The sequence below is a fragment of the Aythya marila genome, assembly GCF_965140915.1.
Source record: "Aythya marila genome assembly, chromosome: 4".
NCBI lineage: Eukaryota > Metazoa > Chordata > Aves > Anseriformes > Anatidae > Aythya > Aythya marila.
In genome coordinates this window covers 47,695,714-47,716,861 of record NC_139045.1, presented here as the reverse complement: position 1 = coordinate 47,716,861, position 21,148 = coordinate 47,695,714, and the positions used below count along the sequence as shown (strand labels likewise).

General features: G+C 35.3%; 1 protein-coding gene across 1 annotated transcript in view; it reads right to left on the bottom strand.

Annotated features, from left to right (window-relative positions):
• DLC1 (DLC1 Rho GTPase activating protein) overlaps positions 1–21,148 on the bottom strand; it is a 224,264-nt gene that overhangs the window by 155,443 nt on the left and 47,673 nt on the right. The window contains exons 3-4 of the mRNA XM_082759726.1: positions 15,257–15,406; positions 12,395–12,535 (exon numbers count right to left, since the gene is read on the bottom strand). Of these exons, the coding sequence (XP_082615852.1) occupies positions 12,395–12,535; positions 15,257–15,406 (291 nt within the window). The remainder of the gene's footprint in view (positions 1–12,394; positions 12,536–15,256; positions 15,407–21,148) is intronic.

Below are 21,148 nucleotides of genomic sequence, written 5' to 3'. Positions count from 1 at the left end.
AGGAGAAAAGAAAAAAGCAAAAGGAGAACAAAAAAGAATACACAAAAAGATGAAAAATTGGAATAAAAAAGAAACAGAAGACAAAATAAAAGGAAGAAAAAATAGACAAAAAGAGTCAAAAAAAGAGAAAAAAGAAAAACAACCCCAAAACAGAAAAAAAGACCACTTCAAAGATTCATAGCTAACCTAAAGTAAAGCGTCATTTTAAAAATCATCCTCATCAAGAACATACACACTTGCCAGAGGCATTCCATTTTCATAACATCCCAACAGGGGTCAAAGTCTCAAGCACTACGTTTTGCATATGTATACGAGAATGTATGAAAACACTGTACAATAAATAGGCCAATTCTAATCATGTCAAGACAACAATATCAGTTTAAATGGTTACTAATAGTTATTTTTACTTTGGATGTCAGCAGAGTTGATGCTTAAGGCAATAGGTTTCTTGGTAGTATTTAAGTAGCTCAAGTGTGATTGCTGTACTTGCAACCAGAGTGCATCCCATGTGCTCCACTTGACAGTACTAGCATGGGACAACGGGACAATATGAATTGCCTCCTTGTAGGAACTTCACATGAGGACAAGAAAGGACATGGTACTACCTAGGACACAACTGCACCTCTAAACCACCTCTGTCGTACAAATGAACTCCTGAGATCACAGCTATTTTCTCCATCTATAAACCACTCGGTGCTCTCTCTTCTTTTGAATTGTTGAGGGGCAGGGTAAGGGGCTGGTAGCTGTCAGTCCACAAGATGATTTTCAGTTTGTGCTATTTAGTTTGACTGCTGCTGTCCCATGACACTAATTCCTAGCAAAATGTAATAATGACACAAAGTCTGATAGAGAAACAATGGATTTCTTCACAGAGCTATCCAAAACCAAAATGGGAGTTGCCCTTGGCAGATTACAATTTAACCAACAATTCAGTATCTAACAACAGTTTATCCTAGCTGACAGTCTTGTGCAACACTGTTGGATTGAATAAAGTTGCGGCTTTTTTTCACCTATTGGTCTTCTACTGGCAAAAAGCTCAAGTTCTTTCACAGCTTTGAAGGCCCTTAGTCCCAGTTCCCAGAAGAACTGCAAGGCAGCTTTCTGCAGCAAGGCTCTAAGTAGATCTTCCTTTCTACTCCATACTATCCAGCAAGGGGACCTGCTGACCTTTTCTGGTACCCTTTTTCTTTTGTTCTGGACATTTTGAGACACGTTGTTGTTACTGAACAGGATGGAAACAGTTATACATCTATGAATATTTCTATTTTCATGCTATTTAATGGAGAATACAGTCTGCTCGACTCGATGCAGTGTTTTTGTTCAAGAGCTATCCTATGGATTTACATCATTTAAAATCCATACTTATGCACTCTGCATGTGGTGAAATTCATTCTCTGACATATCCTCTAATTATTTTATTTCAATGACAAAATTCTAAAAATGGTGAGATGTATAGATGTAAAAATTTATGCAATACATTTTTCATTTTAACAGGAGATTTCAGATTCCTCCTTTTCAACAGACTTTCCCAGTAATGTTTGGAATTTATTACTTGCTCTGCAATCAGACATTAAACAGAGATGGCATGTTTCACTAAAACAAGTTATATGGAGATAAAGTTATGCAAGAGAAATAGCATCCACATAAGAGAAACAGCCCATGTAAGGGCTTCCATGCACAGCTGTCTATGGTTAAGAGAACGTCTGTGGTTGTACTAGATCAGTCTAGCCTAGTTTTCTCTCCCTGACTGAGATGTGCAGTAGCTTACAGAATGTGTATATAAGCATGGCAGCTGTAGAGCATGCATGTACTGCAAACACTATGCCCAATAGATGAGGTTGGCAAGCTGCGGCTCTTGAGTAAAATGCAACTCCTGCAGTAGGATTTCATCATATGTAAGACTGTACTGGTAACAGGCAGAAGATACCTGAACACCTTTTTATGGGTTGTATTTTTTTTCTGAATAAAAACGTCTAAGCAATTTTGAGACAATTTATTTTTACCTTCAAAAATATTAGCCAGTTCCACAAAATTAACATTTAACAAATATTATTGCCTTTTGTTTTAATAAGTAATTGTTCCCTAGTTACCTCACCTTACCATTCATCTCCTTCAGTTATCTCTTTTGCAAGTGTTGGGTCATGCCAAAATCCATGCAACAGCATTCAGATGTATAAACCTCTCCATTATAGCAATTTAAGCAAACAAAATGTAACTAATTGAATACGAGTGCACTTCCATACATAGTAGACTTTTGCTTTTTTTTCCCAGGGAAAATAAATTTTTTACACTGTAGACATTACAAATGATTCCACATCTTTTCAGCAGTTTTCCACACATAGGCCTCTAACTTAGAAGGATTTAAAATAATTTCCCATATTTTCTTATGCATGCAACAGCAATTCAGAGCTGGATTATGGGATTCAAGTTCTTTGATGCAAAGATGTACTACGTGAATTACATGCTGACAGAGAATGTTATTTTTTTTTTTTTTTAAACAATGACATAAATGTCACGTAAGATTTTCTTAGTTCTTCAGAAGAGTTAAAATTTCATACTAACATACAGCTAAACATATTCAAGTAACTTCAGGAAAAAAAGGGGAAACTTGGTATGGATTCAACTGAGTCCATATGGAAGAGCACAGAAGAGAGACTCACAATAAACTTATGAAGCTATAAAAATGGAGAACAAATGGGAACATTTCACATAGTGTCTGACATTCAGAACATATTGCCATGGAAAGAAAAGCCCAACAAGTTCTGAAAAGTTCAAACTAAACCAGCTACATAGTAAAATTGTTTAAGTTAAAAAAGACATTAATATCCTGTTATTAATATCCATTCTATTAAACTACCATTTCTGAATGACTAGAGAAAGTGAGACTGTCCCTACTGATTTAATCTGAAAGAAAGATTTACTTTTGAAGAATGACATTTTTAGATAAGCTTTAACAGGAATTTCTTTCCTCCTTTCTTTGTGTAAATCGTGTAAAAAAGTTTACAGAAGGTATACTTTTGCTCGCACAGGTTTATATTGAATAAAGCAGGCTGAATTCCTGCTAGTCCTCAACATTGCTAGTCTGCAAAACCTGCCTATTCCTGATAAAACTAAATATTCAACACAGTGTCAGTGCAAGCCTCTCTAAAATTTGATTGAAAGGGGTGTGAATAACTAAACAGGTTGATTTGTGAATAATGGATAGACCAACTATATTTTCTCAATGATAATCACTTGCAAATTGGTATCTTCATATTTCTTTCACAATATAAACAAAATTTGGGAAAACATGCTAGTCAGCAAGTCACTTATAAATATTCACTTACACTTAATTTTTGGTCAAAACATCCGGCTATCAAAGTCCCAATGTGTCACTTCTAAATATTGACTGAGAAATAGACTAACAACTAATTAAAAGCTGATTTATTTATGCATACCAATCTTTTTGTTTGATATAATATAGGACTGTCAGTTCCCTAAAAATGGAGTCAGTAATCTATCATGTGAATCTTCATTACTAGCAGTATTTAAATAACAAGGATTGAATTATGTTATTCAGAATACAAACCTATAGTCACAAATGATTTCTGGAATACTTAAATCATCTTATACACTTAATTCTGCACCACAAGGTATATTTAAAAAAGTGATAAAATTAACTAATAGCGATATTACAATTTCACATCCTCCCCTCTTCTTTTTTTTTTTTTTTTTTTTTTTTAATAATGATGTCTAACCATTGCTGGAATGAGCCTCAGCTGTTCCCTACATACTTCTGGGATGCAAGTCAGGCAGAAATATAAGTTGGTGGAGTGAGTTATTTTTTTGGCTATCAAAATCATTAGCTTTGAAAAAGTACTAAAATCAAAAAAGGAATTTTCTGAGCAATTTATTCTTTATCACATGTATGTTTTCCAGGACACCTCTATTCATAAACTAAATAGCAAATGCTCTTTTCCACTCCAGCTTCATAGTAATTTAAATTACCAGCCTGAACCCTTGTATTTCACATTCTAGCTCTTAGGGAATTCCTCTATTCCAGACACTTTCTTGACTGAAATTCAGTCTAACATTGTTTTTGTGCAGAAACTTGACACAATTTTTGGATCATGGTACTTGGCAGGCCTGAAGTCACAACGTTATCTTAGAGAAACATTATGGCAGTCAGATATTTGAAGCATGGCACTGACTACTCTCTTGATTTTTATAAGATGGGATACCAACAATGCTTCTAGGCATCAGACATTCATTTGGAACTGGAGGACATCCAATTCTCATTTATGTCATGAACCTGAATGCAAATTCAGGCTGTCCTGTGGTAAGTGTCTAAATAACCAGATTTATTAATCAATGGGGCATGACTTAACACTTTGAATATAGTGATAATAGGCATGAAACAAGCTTCCTGAAGCATGTGAAAAGTGACATAAGACAGCACGTGGCATTTGAAAGGAGTATTCTGCATCCTTGTGGTAATTTATTCTGGTCAATTTTAGCTCCGAGACAGGCCTGAATTCTGAAAAAGAAAAATATATCCATATACTGATTCATGTGTAATTTCTGATATGCGCAGCCTTGTGCATATCAGAAAATACACTTAACTGATTGCAAAATGAAGTTTAAAGACACAAACTAATTTGTGGCTGAAATTTTTAGTTGTTTGACTTCATATGACTCACATGATTAAAGTTCAGATAATTTGTTCTTGGAGAACCTGGAAAGCTCTCTTTCTCTGCATCTGCTCATGATAATCTAACAACAACACAGATGATTTCCTGCTTTTAAGCCTTGAGTATTTAAATTTGAACTACATAGAAGGATATTGGTCCTGAGAGCAACACAATAAAATGCATTCAAAGATTTCAGTTTCCATTTGTCAACTTTAGACGCAGCAAATACTAATAAACACAATGCTGATGTGCAAGAACATAACAGATTTGATTCCAACTGTCAGTAAGCCAGAACTGCAGTGAAGAAAAAGGAGTGCAAAGAATGAGATGCCCCTCCTTTCTGAGGGGTTTGGGGATTGTCTTGCCCAGACCCAAATGCAAACAGGATGTCAGAGAGCACAGACTGCAGTTTCTAGGTTCCCTACCACAGCAGCATTCCTGTAAGTGACCAGAAATGGTAATACCCTCAGCCTTTTTGCTCATACAGAAAAGATATAAGTTGTGTTCACAGGTCTGAGCAGATTTTGAAGAATTTTGAACTTTTTGCCCCTTGCATTTACAGACAGGCATAACCACAAAACTTTCATCTGTAAAACACGTAAATGTGATATATTTAAATATAAATACACATGCTCTTCTACTGAGCTGCTTGAATATCCACAGCTTCAGGTATGATTGATTTTTAGCTTAATGTAATTTTTTCTTACAAAGAAGATGAGGTTTCCCATTCTCAATCACAAGAGGCTTGGATAAAATGAGAAAAATGAAAACCAGTCTCTCTTTTGCAAAATCCAGAAAATCTTTTGGGAAGCCTGTGCAATATTCACTATTTTTTCCTCACAGTTGGAAAAAGCAACATGCCAAGGAACCATAGCACTCTAGTATAACAGGCTTAATGCTGTCAAACCCACATGCCTCCTATGGTGATACACATGTAAATGTGATATTATGTGGTGTCAGCTATCATGTAGCAGACTGAAAACAGGATATGATTTTTATGGATACTAGCACTCAATGTACAAATAAATTATTGCATGTATGAATATAAAATGTGGAATTCCTAGTACTAAACTTAAAGTTCAAGGAATGCATCTAAAAACCTTCCAAGGATCTTATGTCCATTAACAGATAAATTTTTCCTCCCTCATTGTAAAATCAATTCTGTTTAGGACTAAGTGGATTGTTAAGCATTTCTGAAGTCTCCCCACCCACTCTCATTTCCATTACAATTTAATTCCCAAAGAAAAATATCTACCTTTAGTTTATCATATCTTATCAATATTTATAATAATTCTGTACAAGATGAAAAGCTTTTGAAATATGATACGATCTATACGTTTGTTATAAAATGTTCTATTCAGCCTGCTTGTCTGGAACGGGTTTAGTGACCAGTGTCCCCTTTCCATTGCATTTACAAGATTCAGACAGCAGATGGCATCATACAGCGAATTAAAAAAAAAAAAAAAAAAAAAAAAGCTATAAAAATACAATTAGCAAAGTTACTGCTTAAAGTCGTATTTTTTTCCTTCTGTTTATAAACAACAACAAAAGACAGTTATTTGGTTATATACATAACCATACTGACACACTGCTAAAGACAGTATCAGCAACACTCCAGAAAGTTGGAAGACATGAGAAAAAAACACTATGTAAGCATAACTGCTATAACCAAGTTGCAAGAAGAGACAGAAATACAGATATGCATCTTGATGTCATGGAAAGCACTCAGAAGTCTTCATGCTTAGCAACATGCAAGATAAGTATTCAGATTTCTGATACTGTTTTGGGATCAAACTTGGAAACAAACATAGGCAGCCTAATACATATATTTCCTGAGTGGTACTGCAGTTACATAAAATGCTCAGTTCACTTTGGTCACTGAGGAATCAATATTGATGGACTGAGAGACTGTCCCTGACCAGCGCAGCACTGTCAGAGATGTCCTATCCGGAGTCAGTGTTTTTGGTTTAAATTCTAGCAGCTAACTCTCATTGCAAAGAGTGTTCACCTTTTAGGACTTGTAGTGCTTAGAAACCTTCACAGAGCAAAAAGCTCTACCATTTGTATTTTGTTTCTTTGTTCATTAGAGAAAAAATAAAATACATTTGGAGTTAACATAGGAAGTTACACTCAGAATATGAATTCCTTCAGGGGCTGAGCTGGAGTCAAAGAAACATTTTTGAGGTTCATGTAACAAACATAGCATAAGGTTATCTAGTGCAAGAATGGCAAATGTAGATTCATGGTGATTTATTCTTTGGATAAAAACTTTATGGGATGAAAAAACAGACTGTTAGAATCCAAATGAAAATATGATCATTTTAAAATTCACTTTCAAAATTGTCTGTCTTCTAAGACACTTTTTTAAACATTGAAATGAAAGCTGGCAGGCAATACTAACTAAATTAACATGGTCGTATCCTGAAGTGCTTTCCCATCTTTTACTCATGAAAATTCTCAAGTTTTAAAGAAACAATATTTTGAATAATGTTGCACATTGAGTCTTTCTCTCTAATGCCTACAAGAATGCCTGAAGGAATAAATGAATAACACAAGGAACACCACAGTTAATAAGTATATATTAACAAAGGTATGATTCAGAGAGACGAAAATCTATCACCTTTCATGCGGCATAACCCACTCTGCATGATTTCACTAAAATATTCTGCATGTGGTTACACAACTCATAGTTCATCGAATTTAGTATAAAACATAATACAGTGGGAGACGTAAACGCTTCAAGCAGTGACTTCCCCGATAATTCTTCTTTAGGGATATTTAATTACGGAACTAAGGTTTCCTTATACTTACCATAAATTTTAGCTTAATTTTGCGCAGTAAAGCAGCAAGAAACATGAACTCTATTTTTCAATCTACAAAGCTATAAATTATTATTCGCAGAATGATTTGGCTTCCTCTAAACAGCCGTAGTTTTAAAAAATAATATGAATCAAAAGCATATGTGAAAGTCTATTATTTTATTACATATAAATGGACAGTTTGTGAAACTGTCATCTAAATAACAGAACCTCTTTCTCAATCCAGTAACAGGATTTATGAAAGTGGATCTATGAGCTCATCCAGGGTTTCACTGAAATCAGTAGCTGCACCTGAATCCCATTCTAGTGCTTAGCCAGACTAGGTCATTTTGTACTTGCAGGCACAACTGTGCCTAAAATCACTTTGAGAAATGAATGCATTTTAAATGAGTCATTACAGCTAATCTGAAAAACAATCTTCTCATAGATACCAGCTTTTCTGGTGATAATAGATTTCTGGTTACTTTGCACAGCATGATTAAGGCTAGGTTGGACATTGTTGAAGCAAGAAGGACAGCCAAGAAAAGCAGTAGGAAATAATCACGGCTGTTTTTTTTTTTTCACCTGATCAGAGATAGGCTTTGCAGAGCAGATGTTCAAGGAAGAAAATTTGACCACAACTTTTAGGCCTGAGTTGCTATTGTGCTTTAGCCAACTTTTCTTATTCCTTAATTAGTTAACTGCACACTGGAGAAGGCTATTGTAAGTTATCCTTTGTTATTAAAATATTCTGAAGGTTTGTCTTCACATATTGTTTTTATAATAATCAAGACAAATTTAAAACTCGGTCATTTCTGATCTTTACTGTTGATCAATGTTATAAGCGCCCAGATGTGTGGCATTAGTTTGCAGAAGGCAATGACATATAGGATATTTACATTCCTTGCTCTCCAAATCAAGACCAGACACTCCTATTCTTCAGTGTTTCTCATGACCACTGGGGCAAAAGCATGTTGATTTCATATTTTTTTTAAGCTGATTCAACTCCCATGTGACATATGCCTGCCAAGTGCACAGTTAATATTAAAAAAATCATTGTCTATTTTGGAGACTAGTGCATAAAAAACCCAGAACATAGGCATGTGCTAATTATAGATGCATGAACATTCTTCATTATGTAAACATAAGTAATATAAAGATGCCAGAAACATTTCTTATTATCCAGTCTTAAATGATTTGGGAAATGCACCTATTCAGTCACGTGCATCCATATTTCACAAGGACTACCCACTTATGCACCTTGCTGAATACGAACGTTTTAGTTGCTATATTATGGAGCAAACTCTATTGATCACATCATATTCTGTTACTCTGAAATTATATATTACTCATGAAATATAATACTGGCAGATTCTTAAACTCAGGGTGAAGATTATTCAACCGTATACTCCTCAGAAGCCCCAAATACCATGTACCAAATACATCTGCATAGTAAAGGCTTTCATGCTGCATCCTGCAGAATCATAGGAATAACTTTGCATAGAAATACATTTCTATAATGCTCTGGGGAGAATCAGGTTCTTCTTTGTCATGTCTCTGTGCAAGGAGTAAGGAGCACTCTGTGCACATGTGTGTTCCTGCATGTGTATGTTTATATGTTTGTCAGTGTGAATGTGTATACATTACACATAAGAATGGGTTTAACTATTCATAAGTGCATTTTTAAGAAATGTTAAAGAACTTGTGCATGCATATACACACACATTTTTCTTTAAAAAGAATATTTAGTATTAATTTGCAGAGAAAGTTTTAATTGGTACTGAATTTTAAAAAATGGTTTGCAACTGGAAAAGTTGTTTAAGATTTCATAAAATCTGCCCATGAAAATTTAAAATGTCCTGCTTTTTCATTAATCAACGAGTGAATAACTTTTACCAGAACTATCACACCAAATTCTGCTTCCAGGTATTCCAGCAGTGTGGCATTGTTAGAATATATATTTTGTAATTTTTTAAATCCATATAAAAATTAATAATCCTGAATGAATATAGTTGGTCTATACACAATTTTCCTATCTGAAAGATAAGGTCTTGTGAAGTTAATATGTTTTCCGAGTTATTCAGCAAGGACTAGATTTGAACCATTCCTGCCTTATTATTCCCACCCTCAACACCCCCAGTCTGCACAAGATGCCTTGTTTTAATTGTACTTTCTGCTTTTCATGCAGTCAAGAGTTTGCTGTAGTTTGTTTAAAAATACCACATATCATTCCATAACATAACTAATTGCAGTTGCACTCTTGTTTACATATTATTAATAAACACAACAAAATAAGTTGTCCTTGGAGACTAAGCATCTGGAGTCCTTGAAGATCTGCAGTTGTTTGCAGCAAAAAGGAAGTAAAACCATTGAAACAATCCACTAGGATTAAAAAGTAGCTTGCTGAGTTTGCACTGCAGAATAATCCTATTCCTAGACCAGTTACTCTGACAAAAAAGAAAAAAATAATAAAGGAAACTATAGCATCTTTGAGGATTTTCATGGGTGATTTCTACATGGAAATCACTGGCATCCCTGGTGTCTGTTCTGGGCAGTGTTTCATGGCAATGCCATTCACCACACTTTTTTTTAAAAAACTCATTCTGTGTAGAGCCCTGTGCTAAACACGACCAGAATAGTACGAGAATTTCTTTTCTACAGGTATGGTGTGGAGTCATAGTCCAGCACCAAGCATCAGGCTATCTAGCCATGTAGATGAACCAGATGAACAGCGGGGCTAGAGACGTACAAGGGTAAGGACTGAGGATGATTTTAAAAGATATCTGAGAGGACCTTGTTTTTCCCAGTTTGTAGGAGAGCTACGCTCAAGTAAGAATGACAGATTTTTTTGTACTTATCAAACCCACTGTGATAAAAATGAAAATATGGCCTTTGTCTGAAAACACTTAGTAAGAAAAGCCCACCCCCAAATCCCACTATAGAGTGTGGTAAATTGCAGCATGCAAAACTTCAGGAAAAAAAGTTGTTTGGAGGAAATTTGGATTCACTAACATTCATTAATATTCATTAACATATCAATGTTAATAAAAGCAGACTCTGGATTGTAGCTGTACAACCCACAAAATAGCAGAGATTTTTTTCTTTTTGAATATTCAAAATTTACTCTACAAAGTAAGAAAAAAAGGATCTCTTCAGAATCACATATATTAAACATACAGTAAAAAGTATATTGTAGAACATTATTCAGCAAGATATATCCAGCACAGTGAAAGTCAAAGAATAAATACTTATTAAAGGCGAATTAACACATGCTGTCTAACTCCAAAGGAAGTGACCCACACCTCTGTAAAGCCAGGTGGTAAGAGTTCCCCAAATATTAACAGAAAAACCCAAATTTAAAAAGGGATGTTTAATACCTTAGAGAGTGTCTTCACTCTTCTCAGGATCTGGCAAAATGGGATATCACCTTCCAGCATAACGTATGTACTTATTTGAGAATTTGTGCTTCTTTGTATGCAGTGACAGAGTGCAGACCTCTCTATTTGCTATAGTTATGCACTGATGATAAATTACAAGTGAATTTATTTTTGTACAAGTGAACAATCCTAAATGTAAATGTTTATTAGAACTTTTGTTACTGCCTCAGTCAAAGGCATTAATTAAATTGCTATTATTGCAGTACAGTAAGTGACAGGTTTTCTCTATTTTACTTTTTATAAACTTGTTATAAACATATATATTTATGCTAACCACACTTTATATTTTAATATTTTATCCCAGATTTTCTGCTGGTCCAGTTACCAGCACTGGTAGAATTGAACAGATGGAGCAGTCATTATGCTAAGACTTCTCAGCCAAAGTTTGGAAAAGTTTAGATTTCTCTGCTTTTTGAGGGAGCGTAAAGAGCAAGTGCAAGTGGAAACAGAAAGTATGTCAGGAGTTTCTTCAACATTCAGGCTTTTCTGTGCACACTGATGGCTGAAGTGTTATGGATTCTTCAGTAGATGGACAATGGCAGCAAAAGGTAGGATCATGCTCCTGATAGCTATGAATGGATATATAAGGCTGAGAGCTTCATCGCCTCCAATCTGAAGAGAACACCATACAGCAGGTTGCTTGAGCAATCTGTTTCCCAAAAGTCAGTGGTGTAACACTGAACGTGCATCAACTATGTACAGAAAGAGTATGCACAGCAGCCCCGTTGTCTGCTTACAAGAATTTCACTGCAAATGTGGAAATGACACCTGGAGGACCTGCATAATAAGGAATGCTTCCTTTTGAACTCATTGCTCAAGGCTGGCACCAGTCTTTACAAAAAGGCACTTTAGTTTTTTTAACAGCTTGACAAAAGCTCTTTGCCATCTCTGAGCTCTCAGGCTTGTGTCTCAGGAAATGTATCGCTGCTGTGTGTACTGGCACCTGCAGGAAAGGGTCTGCATGCTCAGACGCTTCCCTTTGATGCCAAATGTGTGAAGCTGCTTGCCAAATTTGTCCTTAGAATGACATTCCCCCTTCAGTAGTGTAATACCTCTGCTTTCAGTACACAATGGTTTAGCCTTTCAAGATGACTAGGATGACCGGGTTTAGGCACCATAAATCAGGCTGTGGTTCAACTGTCTTTTTCACTGGCTGCATCCTCCAAGAGATTTAGGAACTGTTCCAAGTGACACCACTTCAGGAAACATTATCTTCCAAAGTAAAATGGAATAGCTCCATTAATCTATTTTCCTACATAAAAACTTAGCTTATAATCATCTCCCTACAGTAGTGTTTCTAAATGTCAAACTTTGCCTAAGGATACTTTGCCACTCAAAAAGCACCTTGACACAAGTAGTATTACTCGTCTGTATTTTTCCATGTCACACACTTACTTCTGTACAATCAAAATAGTGATTAGTATAAAATAACTATTTCATTTCCAACCAAGTATCATGACTGATGTTAAAACACAATCTTTATACTCACCCCAGCCTTTGGTTTAGCTCCAGAACTGGCTGCTGAACAGGATGATGCTGGGTCAGGAGTCTGAATGTTAGGAGATAAGTTTGTTTGTGAGTGACTTACTGAAGCAACATCCACTCCACTCTCAGAACCAGATTCAACATCCTGATAAAAAAAAAAAAAGTTGCAAGTCTTTTCAGTAAATATGAATATCAAACAAAAATCTACATCTTCTAAATAACAGAAATGTTTAAATAGGATCAGTCAAACTCATATGCCTAATTCTCTATATTCCCCTTATTCTTCTCTGTAATTCCCCTTTTTCTTTTCCATCACCTACACATTCTCTTGCTTTCCTTTTCAATGTGGTGGTTTACATTAGCTGCTGTTATGAAATTATAAATCACCACTAACATCAAAGCTATAATTCCCCTAAATAGTAGAACGCAGGGTAAGAAAAATCAGTTCAGGGCTGGCGAAGTCTGACATTTTTCTCTGATGTTCAGCATTTCCTGTGTGCTCCCACCTTCTGTCTCTGGCAGCACTGCAAACTCTGTGAACATCTGTAAACCATTACACAGCTGAAATGACATCACCACGCAGCAGTTTATACAATTCAGAGGTACAGCTCCCTCGTTTTTTGGAATCAGCAAACACTTATCAGCCAAATGTTATTTCTGGTTGGAATGCCCTTACTTTTAATGACACTGGTTACATTCCTTATTTGAGAATAAAAAGAAGAAATATAGGACATTTTATTTTTGAGGAAGTAAAAATATAGCATGTGGTTGATTTATTGCATAGAGTGAGGGTAGGGGATTATATTACTTGCAGATAAATTGTGACACATATCTGGCAAAGAGCTAGCTATGTGTAGGACCAGCCATATACTGTCAGGATTATTAGCTGAGGTGCAGCCTGTGAATACAGTGCATGCAGAAAAACCTGAACTATTAACTCCATCCAACTCTGCAGATAAAGCCTCAGTTTCCTAATACTACCTTCCTAGAATAGCTGAAATATGGGGCAGAGATATCTCAGGGGTTTTGTCCTGAACTGCCAATTAGACAGGTGCCTCTGCACCAAGTACCTAAGTGTGCTATTTTCTGGAAAGGGTTATTAACTAGAAACAAGGCTGTGCTCTAGGTGGGACTATGCATTCAAGGCAGTCTGTTCCTGCCAGTGCATCCTCTGCAACATGAAGCACTGGGAAGTGTAGCAGAGCCACAGAAATGCCTCTGCAGAAGACAGTTTGGGAACAGCTGGTCTTAGAAGCTCCAGTTCAGTGGAGATGTACTGCCTTCATGCAGAACCATGCTGCCTGTCCTAATACCCACAATTTTGTATCATATTCAAATGTGCATTAATGAGACCGAACACAATGCACAAGTGCTCTGAAGACCAGACCTTTTACTCTTCTGATTCATACTACTCAAAGGTTCAAAATTTCCTAAAAAATCTGTGTGTGTGTATATATATATATATACACACATATATATACATATATATATGTATACATATATATACATGTATATATATGTATACATATATACACACATATACATATATATACACATGTATATATATATGTATACATATACATACATATACATACATACACACACACACACACCATATATGCCATATTTGTTACAAGCTGTCCTTCTTCATGGGGACTGTTTTCCAGCATGGAAACAGGTACCGGCCCTGATTATACTGCAGGCTAACTCATATAGATTGCCCCAACTCCCTATATTGCTATAAGAAATTAGCTAAAATGCTGGCAGTCATTGGTGAGCTATGGAGAAAAGACATTACCATTGTATTATAGCCTTCCCCTCTCATCAGTGCCCAAGCAGATACTGTGAGTACACTGAAATCCAGAAGGAAAATGCTTAACTATTAAAAGTGTAATTATGTTGCATCCTATAAAATGATATATTATTTAATATTCAGCTGACCAAACCCACTGAAACGTAAATACATCTTTTCTCACCTACAGACCACTTACTAGACTACATAGCAATAATTAAGTCTGGTTTTAATTGGAAAAATCCCTCATAATTTAAAACAAAATACCACCAACAAAAACAAACAACCTGAATGTTAGCCGAGACATTTTGGGGCAGTATTTCTCAGGTTTCTTAAATTGAAAAACAGCTGCAACACATATGGGTAAAATTAACAGGAAGCTTGCATGAGAACACCTTGGGTCAGTCATTTCATGTTCTTCACAGTTACACATGTAAACATTTTTCAGAAAAAAGGAATACATCAATCACATTTGTGACCTGTGTAATCTCCCTTTTGAGTACTCTCAGCAAGGAATTCTCTCATTTAAATAAATCAAATAATTAAACAAATTAAACTAATTAAAGTGCATGACCAGAATCTTTTTTGAAATGACAGAGGATTTCATAAGTGTGTCTCTGCCAAAAATTTCCTGGACCTTCTCACTGGCGGAAAAGCAAGACCTGTAGCTCTTGTTTTCTTTCAGATCTAATTTAATGTCAAATTACATGTATACATATGCTCTGAGACTGGTGTGATCCTGACTCGGTGATGACTCTGTGTTTACAGTAAGTGATAGTAGAAGAGCTAGATATTTTATGGATCTTGATGACCTCCTTTTCTTTCATCTGGGGAACCTCTGAAGTGCTCATTTACAAAAGGATGCCAAAAAGGAAATAATGGAGGCCACTACCACTGCCTTCAAAACATGTACAAACAAAAACACAAGACAAATTCTTTACAAACAGAGCTTTAGTTCTGAAACCAAGGGGCTGATAAATGTGAGGAATGAAATAATAAAGAAATAAAAAAAAAAAAAAAGAAAGTGAAGTAAAAAGAGATTTTACTTAGAACAATAAGAAAGATTAAGCTCACAGGTATATGCCTCCGTTTGTATGTTGGGGTGCTGGATGGAGAAGAGCCTGCACTGAGAGCATTTTCAATATCCTGATCCAGCTGGTCCAGTTTCATAATTAACAGCACCATTGAATCCAGTCGTGGTCGATCCCGATCTTCTGTTATTTCCTACGGAACAAAACATACAATTGCTAAATCCCAAGTGATATTACTTGAAAAGAATAAAATGCCTATTACTTGAAAAGAATAAATAAACCTGTTTCTTAATTTGGCATGAAAATACTTTAAATAGTAATAAGAAAACTCTCTATTTTTTAGCCAGGGAAAAGAGTATCATCACAGGGAAAATTGTATCACCAATCCACTAAGAATTGATTTACTGCTGAAAAACATTTTATATCAACATTTAATATACATAACAGAAATTAAATATAAAAAATCACCTCCTTGTTTGATACAAAGACATCATTGCCATTTCCTTAGTACACATACTCTATAAGGAGTTACAGATTCTAAACTTTACTCCAACATTTCACCCCAAGTTAATTAAATTGTTTGTACAAATTCAAATTATAATGGTTAATATATGATTGAAATGGGAGAGAAGGAAGTTCAAAGAAATCATTGCCTGGCAGTGGATAACTGCAGCTATCCTTCTGGAGCACATCAGCATAACTATGCTTTGTAGTTTTTTGCTGAACTCTGTTGAATTTTCTTTTTTTTTTTTTTTTTGGTTGGAAATTCTTGATACAGTCAAGATACATTACCTCTATAGAAAACACCGCATAGTAGATACTTTGACTGGGGAGAGGGATGAGGGATATTAAAATGACATCTTTGAATGTCTAGTTTACACAGTTTATTTTCCTGTGCTCCATTTGTAGCAAAAGGAGACAAAAACAATCTTCAAAAGGGCAACTCAAAGCAAGGTCTTCAATTAGATGGAAAGCAAGGTCTTCAATTAGATGGAGTAAATAATGTTCTCAAGGAGTTCCTCCTTGTCTTTTTCTTTTACATAGAGTGTTATCACAAAAGTTAGCCAGCTAGCCTGCCTCAAAATTCAGGAATATGAAAACCTCCACTGGTTCCTGTATGGATTTCCACAGTAGGAAATTAGAAAATGGCAAGTTCTATTAACTCACTTGAAATAATATTTTTACAAATCCTTCCTAAGAAAAGGAAACAAAGATGTTATAATTGCTTCATTGTGTCCCAGAAGTAGGGAATATAAATGCCTAAATTAGCCCATTCTTATAGTTACTAAACTATTTTCCCAATATACAGAGATTTCTCCATTTAGTTAGCTGTAATAAAACTGATAGCAGTTTTTTATAGACTGCTTCAAAGACTTTGCTAAACATGAATTAAATGTCTCCAGTTAGAATTAAAGGAACAGTATGGGTAAAACAGTTTTATAAAACATGGACTATATGTGAAGACAGAGTTGACCAAATGTTACTTAACCAAATCTTAGAAAAGCAGAAATACAAATCTCTCAGTCCATAGCAGAGTTATGTGTAATGGTCATAGCAAAGGCCAAACCCTAGAAGACTGCATTTCATTTTTCATTAGAACATGATATTTTGGACTGGGTTGCTGAAAAAGCTTACGTGTTTGCAGGACATTCTGATGAACCCGAACTGAGTTTAGAATGATCCTGTGAGAACATTACCTCAAAATGACGTAGCAATCAGTGACTTGGTTTAAATTTCACTTTCTTTCAAAATGAAAACACAATGTCCCAAATGTTTCATTGAAACCCCATGCATCATCGTTTTAACTGATCTGAAATCGATGTTCAAAGTTTATAATAGTCAGAACAGTTACTTCATCTAATCCACACAGGTGCAGAACGCACAGCAGAGCCTGCTAACGAAACAGAGGGGATCCTCTGTGCTGTGGATTTATATTCCCCATGCTGGGTGATATGGTAGCCAGTTTGCCTTTGTTGTAAAGCGTGCACAGCAAAGTCACAATCTAGAGAGAACCAGTTGCTGCTAATAAAACTAGCCTTCCACATGGCCCCCAACATAGAATCATTAAGGTTGGAAAAGACCTCCAAGATCATCTGGTCCAACTATCACCCTAGTACCCATGTCACTCACTAAACCACGTTCCTAAGCACCACGTCCAACCTTTCCTTGAACACTCCCAGGGATGGTGATTCAAAGTGAGTGGTGGTGAATGGATGTTTTTGTTTTGTTTTGCTTTGTTTTGTTTTTCCAGATTGCAGAGATAGTAGGTATTTTACATGAAGAAAAATAAAATGAAAAAACGCAAATGGAGTTTTCTCTAAGCAAATTGTTCAACTCTTCCTGCCAAACAAACTATAAGCTTGCTCTGCATGTAGCAGATTGAGAATGCTAGAAAAGAATCTGCTGAAATGAAGAGGTGGCAAAATATTGCTCAAAGTGATATTCAGGCTTGACACAACCGGCTGGCTTTGCAAGCAAGCACCTCTTTTGGAAACAATAATATTATCAGTATGGCATTCAGCTATTCTGCTCAGTAGTCCTAGCAATGGTTTGTGGTTTTGACTGCTGTTGATATCAACCTTGTCATGAGAAGTTCTAACATTTTAACTATAGCTTCTGTTTTCACATTTTACTGAATATCACAATTATCTCCTTCTGTTTGGCCATGTTGCTATTAAATTGTGTACATATAAGCCTAAAAAATTATACCAAAAATAACATATACAAATAAAAGTAGGATAATCTTGAGTTGGAGACTCAATACAACAGACTAAATAAATATTAGGAGATTAATTTATGTTTAGACATTTTTAGCCTTGATATTATTTAATAAATTTCCAAGAGCTTTATAGCCTTTGTCTTTTCTGTATCTCCCTTGTGTGTATATTCTGAGATTTTATTACCAAAGTGTGATATGATCTAAAGCCAGCAAGACATTAGCAATTCATTTGTTTTCATTTGAAAACATAGTATTTCCTTTGCATCCAGTCTCTCACATATTCCTTCTGAGTTACTTTCCAAATTAGTATACAATCATATAAATGACATTTATAGAATTAAACAGAAATTCTACCTTTAGCATTATGAAATCAGAACTTAAGTATTAGAAGGTGCTTGTTTGAAAATGACCCTTACAACCTTAATTTCTGCCTTCAGGCATTTGTCCTGGGCAGTTAAAGAATGTGTGATGAACGTACAGGGTAGGTTAAACTTGAAACTTGTCTGGAGATTTTATTTTCAACATCTACACAAAATGAGGAATCTCTTTAGGTCACAAACTGGAAAAAGCAATAGTTCTTTCAATTTGTATCCTCCCTGCTGTGAAAAAGGAGTTAGTTGAATTTGAATGTATTCATATATTTAGAACATATTGTAGTCATTCCCAGAATGAAAGAAGCTAGAATTACTCCTAAATTAAGTATTTCATCCCCAGAGTTAAGTTCATATTAAAAGAAATCCAAACATTTTTACAAGGAAAACATTTCACAAGCCCTGTTACTAGCATCAGCATACAATGCTAATGCAATGAAAATATTTTGGGAAATGTGGCTACAGATGAGATTCAGCCTCTTTTTAGACGCTTTGCCATTTTGGAGTTTACATTGTCTTTGAAAAGAATAACGCTATTTTTTTCCCCCTAAGTACTCCTATGTCTTCAAATGTTTGTTTGTCTTTTGGCTACCAAGCTCCTTTGTGCTTATATTTGCAAACGGAGGTTGTTTAATAGGTGTCACTACAGCAATGACACTCTGCACTAACACCTGGCAATCTCTGCATATAAAGTTCTTTGTGCAAAATGTTATGTTTTTGATTTTGAATGTTTCATGGATAGACAGCAACTGACATAGAGTATTTCTAAATATAAAAAATACCTCTTTTTTTTTTTTTTAATTTAAGATTGCAACTTTTATATGCATGTCATCAGTACAATATGATGATCGTAACCTACTCAGAAACAAAAGAGACAGCCAAGGTGTAATTTTAGTCCTTCTGCACTGCAGTGTTCAGGTCACAGGCTTCAAAAGCTACCTAAAAATGTTATCTTTCTCTAAATTTCACATTCATACTTTACAGTTCCATGTTGGAGTCCTATTCTTTGTTATATTAGGGGAGTGTTCTGAGTGGAAATTATTAAAACACAATGAGAAAACTAAAGTAATCCATCCCTTTTTGACACAAGACACAAGTCCAAGACACCAGCAAAGATCACAGTAAGGTTACTATTGTAAATCATATTTTGAACAAATATTTAGAATAGACTGAAAATGGAACAAATAACATAAACATACACTGATGTACACATGCACAGGTGTGCTCATGCATGTAGATGTCAACACACATTCACACACATTTTGGGGAAAGTAACTTTTTTCTGATTCTTCTCATAAGAAATTTAAATAGCTGACTAAATATTTCCAAACATAATGTATTCTGTAGCACTGGTTTACAGTTCCCTCCATAACATGCACCTTTTAATTCCCATTAAACTTATAAATGAGTTATGTTTGCAGAAGTGAAGACTTCAGAGGCACTTGATTTCTGTATAATGTAGAAATTGTGACTTTCACAACAATATCCTTCTGGAAAAGAAGGTTAATAAATACAATAGCATCCAAAAGTCTACCTCTGAAAGACACATCCTTTTAATAAAATGCATGTTGTTTACAGTTCCAGACAAAAATAAATGGCTCCTTCCTTCAGCAATAGTGCTGTACTCTCTAAGAGGAGAGGCAAAAGCACTGAAAAATTATATAGAACATAAAATCCAAATCTACCCAAGCTGGAAAATCCCAGGAACTCAAAGATTTCAGGACTAGAAGTGAGGTGAAGCTTCTCCACTTCCCCAGCCTTTCCCAAGATCTTTCAAACCTGTGTGCTCTTCACAGATAAGGTCTCCTGAATTTCACCTGATTTCCACTGCATAAACTTGCCATCTTTCATGTTCTAAACTAATTTAATCTAAAGAAAAGCCTAGTAACTTCCTTTCTACAGATATTTTTGCCTAAACACACACTCAGCCTGTAGGCTGTACTCTATATTGGTTGAGACAGATTTGAATGTAGTTCTCCATGTTTCATGTTGGCCAAATAAACCACCTTGCAGAGGTGTTATTTTAACAGTGAAATTCAGCAATTCACTATTGATGAAATGGAAAGTCACTCAAAAATCTTGTGACAGAATAATCCAAGGAATATTATTACTTGAACGTGTAAACCCATCAGAGACTGCATTCAGCAGTTATGCATGAAGTGGTTGCTCTTGAAATACAACTGCTCTGCATTGTACAACTAAGTCAAGCAGGGTCAGTCTCTAGCTAACGTCATATTACCATGGGTAGTTACTGGAATGGAAAACATAGACTACACAGGCTGTCATTACTGCGTTAACATTATATGTATTCTCCTGCAATAGTAATGGAAAAGAATAATTGGTGGAGCTAATTCAGGTAATCAACAGAAGATAAATCAAACCCAAAATTAACAACCAGTTTTAAGTTTAACTAACAAATAATCTAAAGTATAAGATTTTAAAAATAGTGTTTACAAAAAACAAACAAACAAACAAAAATAGAGGATGAAATCCAGCCCTCTTTCTTTGCAGTTACACTTGCTTACAGTAGCTGGTCTGATGACATTGAACTCCCAGTAGTCATTCCTGATTTAGGATCATGTCAGCGTTATGACTATGAAAATTTGCCAAAATCAAATCTCATAAGGGTATAGAGCACAACATGAGCATTGTCTGTCTTCAATGGGTGAAAAAAATATAGTGAAAACAAAAAATCACTAATCATGCTCTTTCCAGTATAAACAATACTCAGTTACTTTCTGATTTCCTTCTTCTTCGTATTTTGTAAATTGGCACTATACGTATTCTGAGTCATCTTGGCTATGACTGACAAACTAAGCAAAAGACAAATTTTTACCTTTACTGC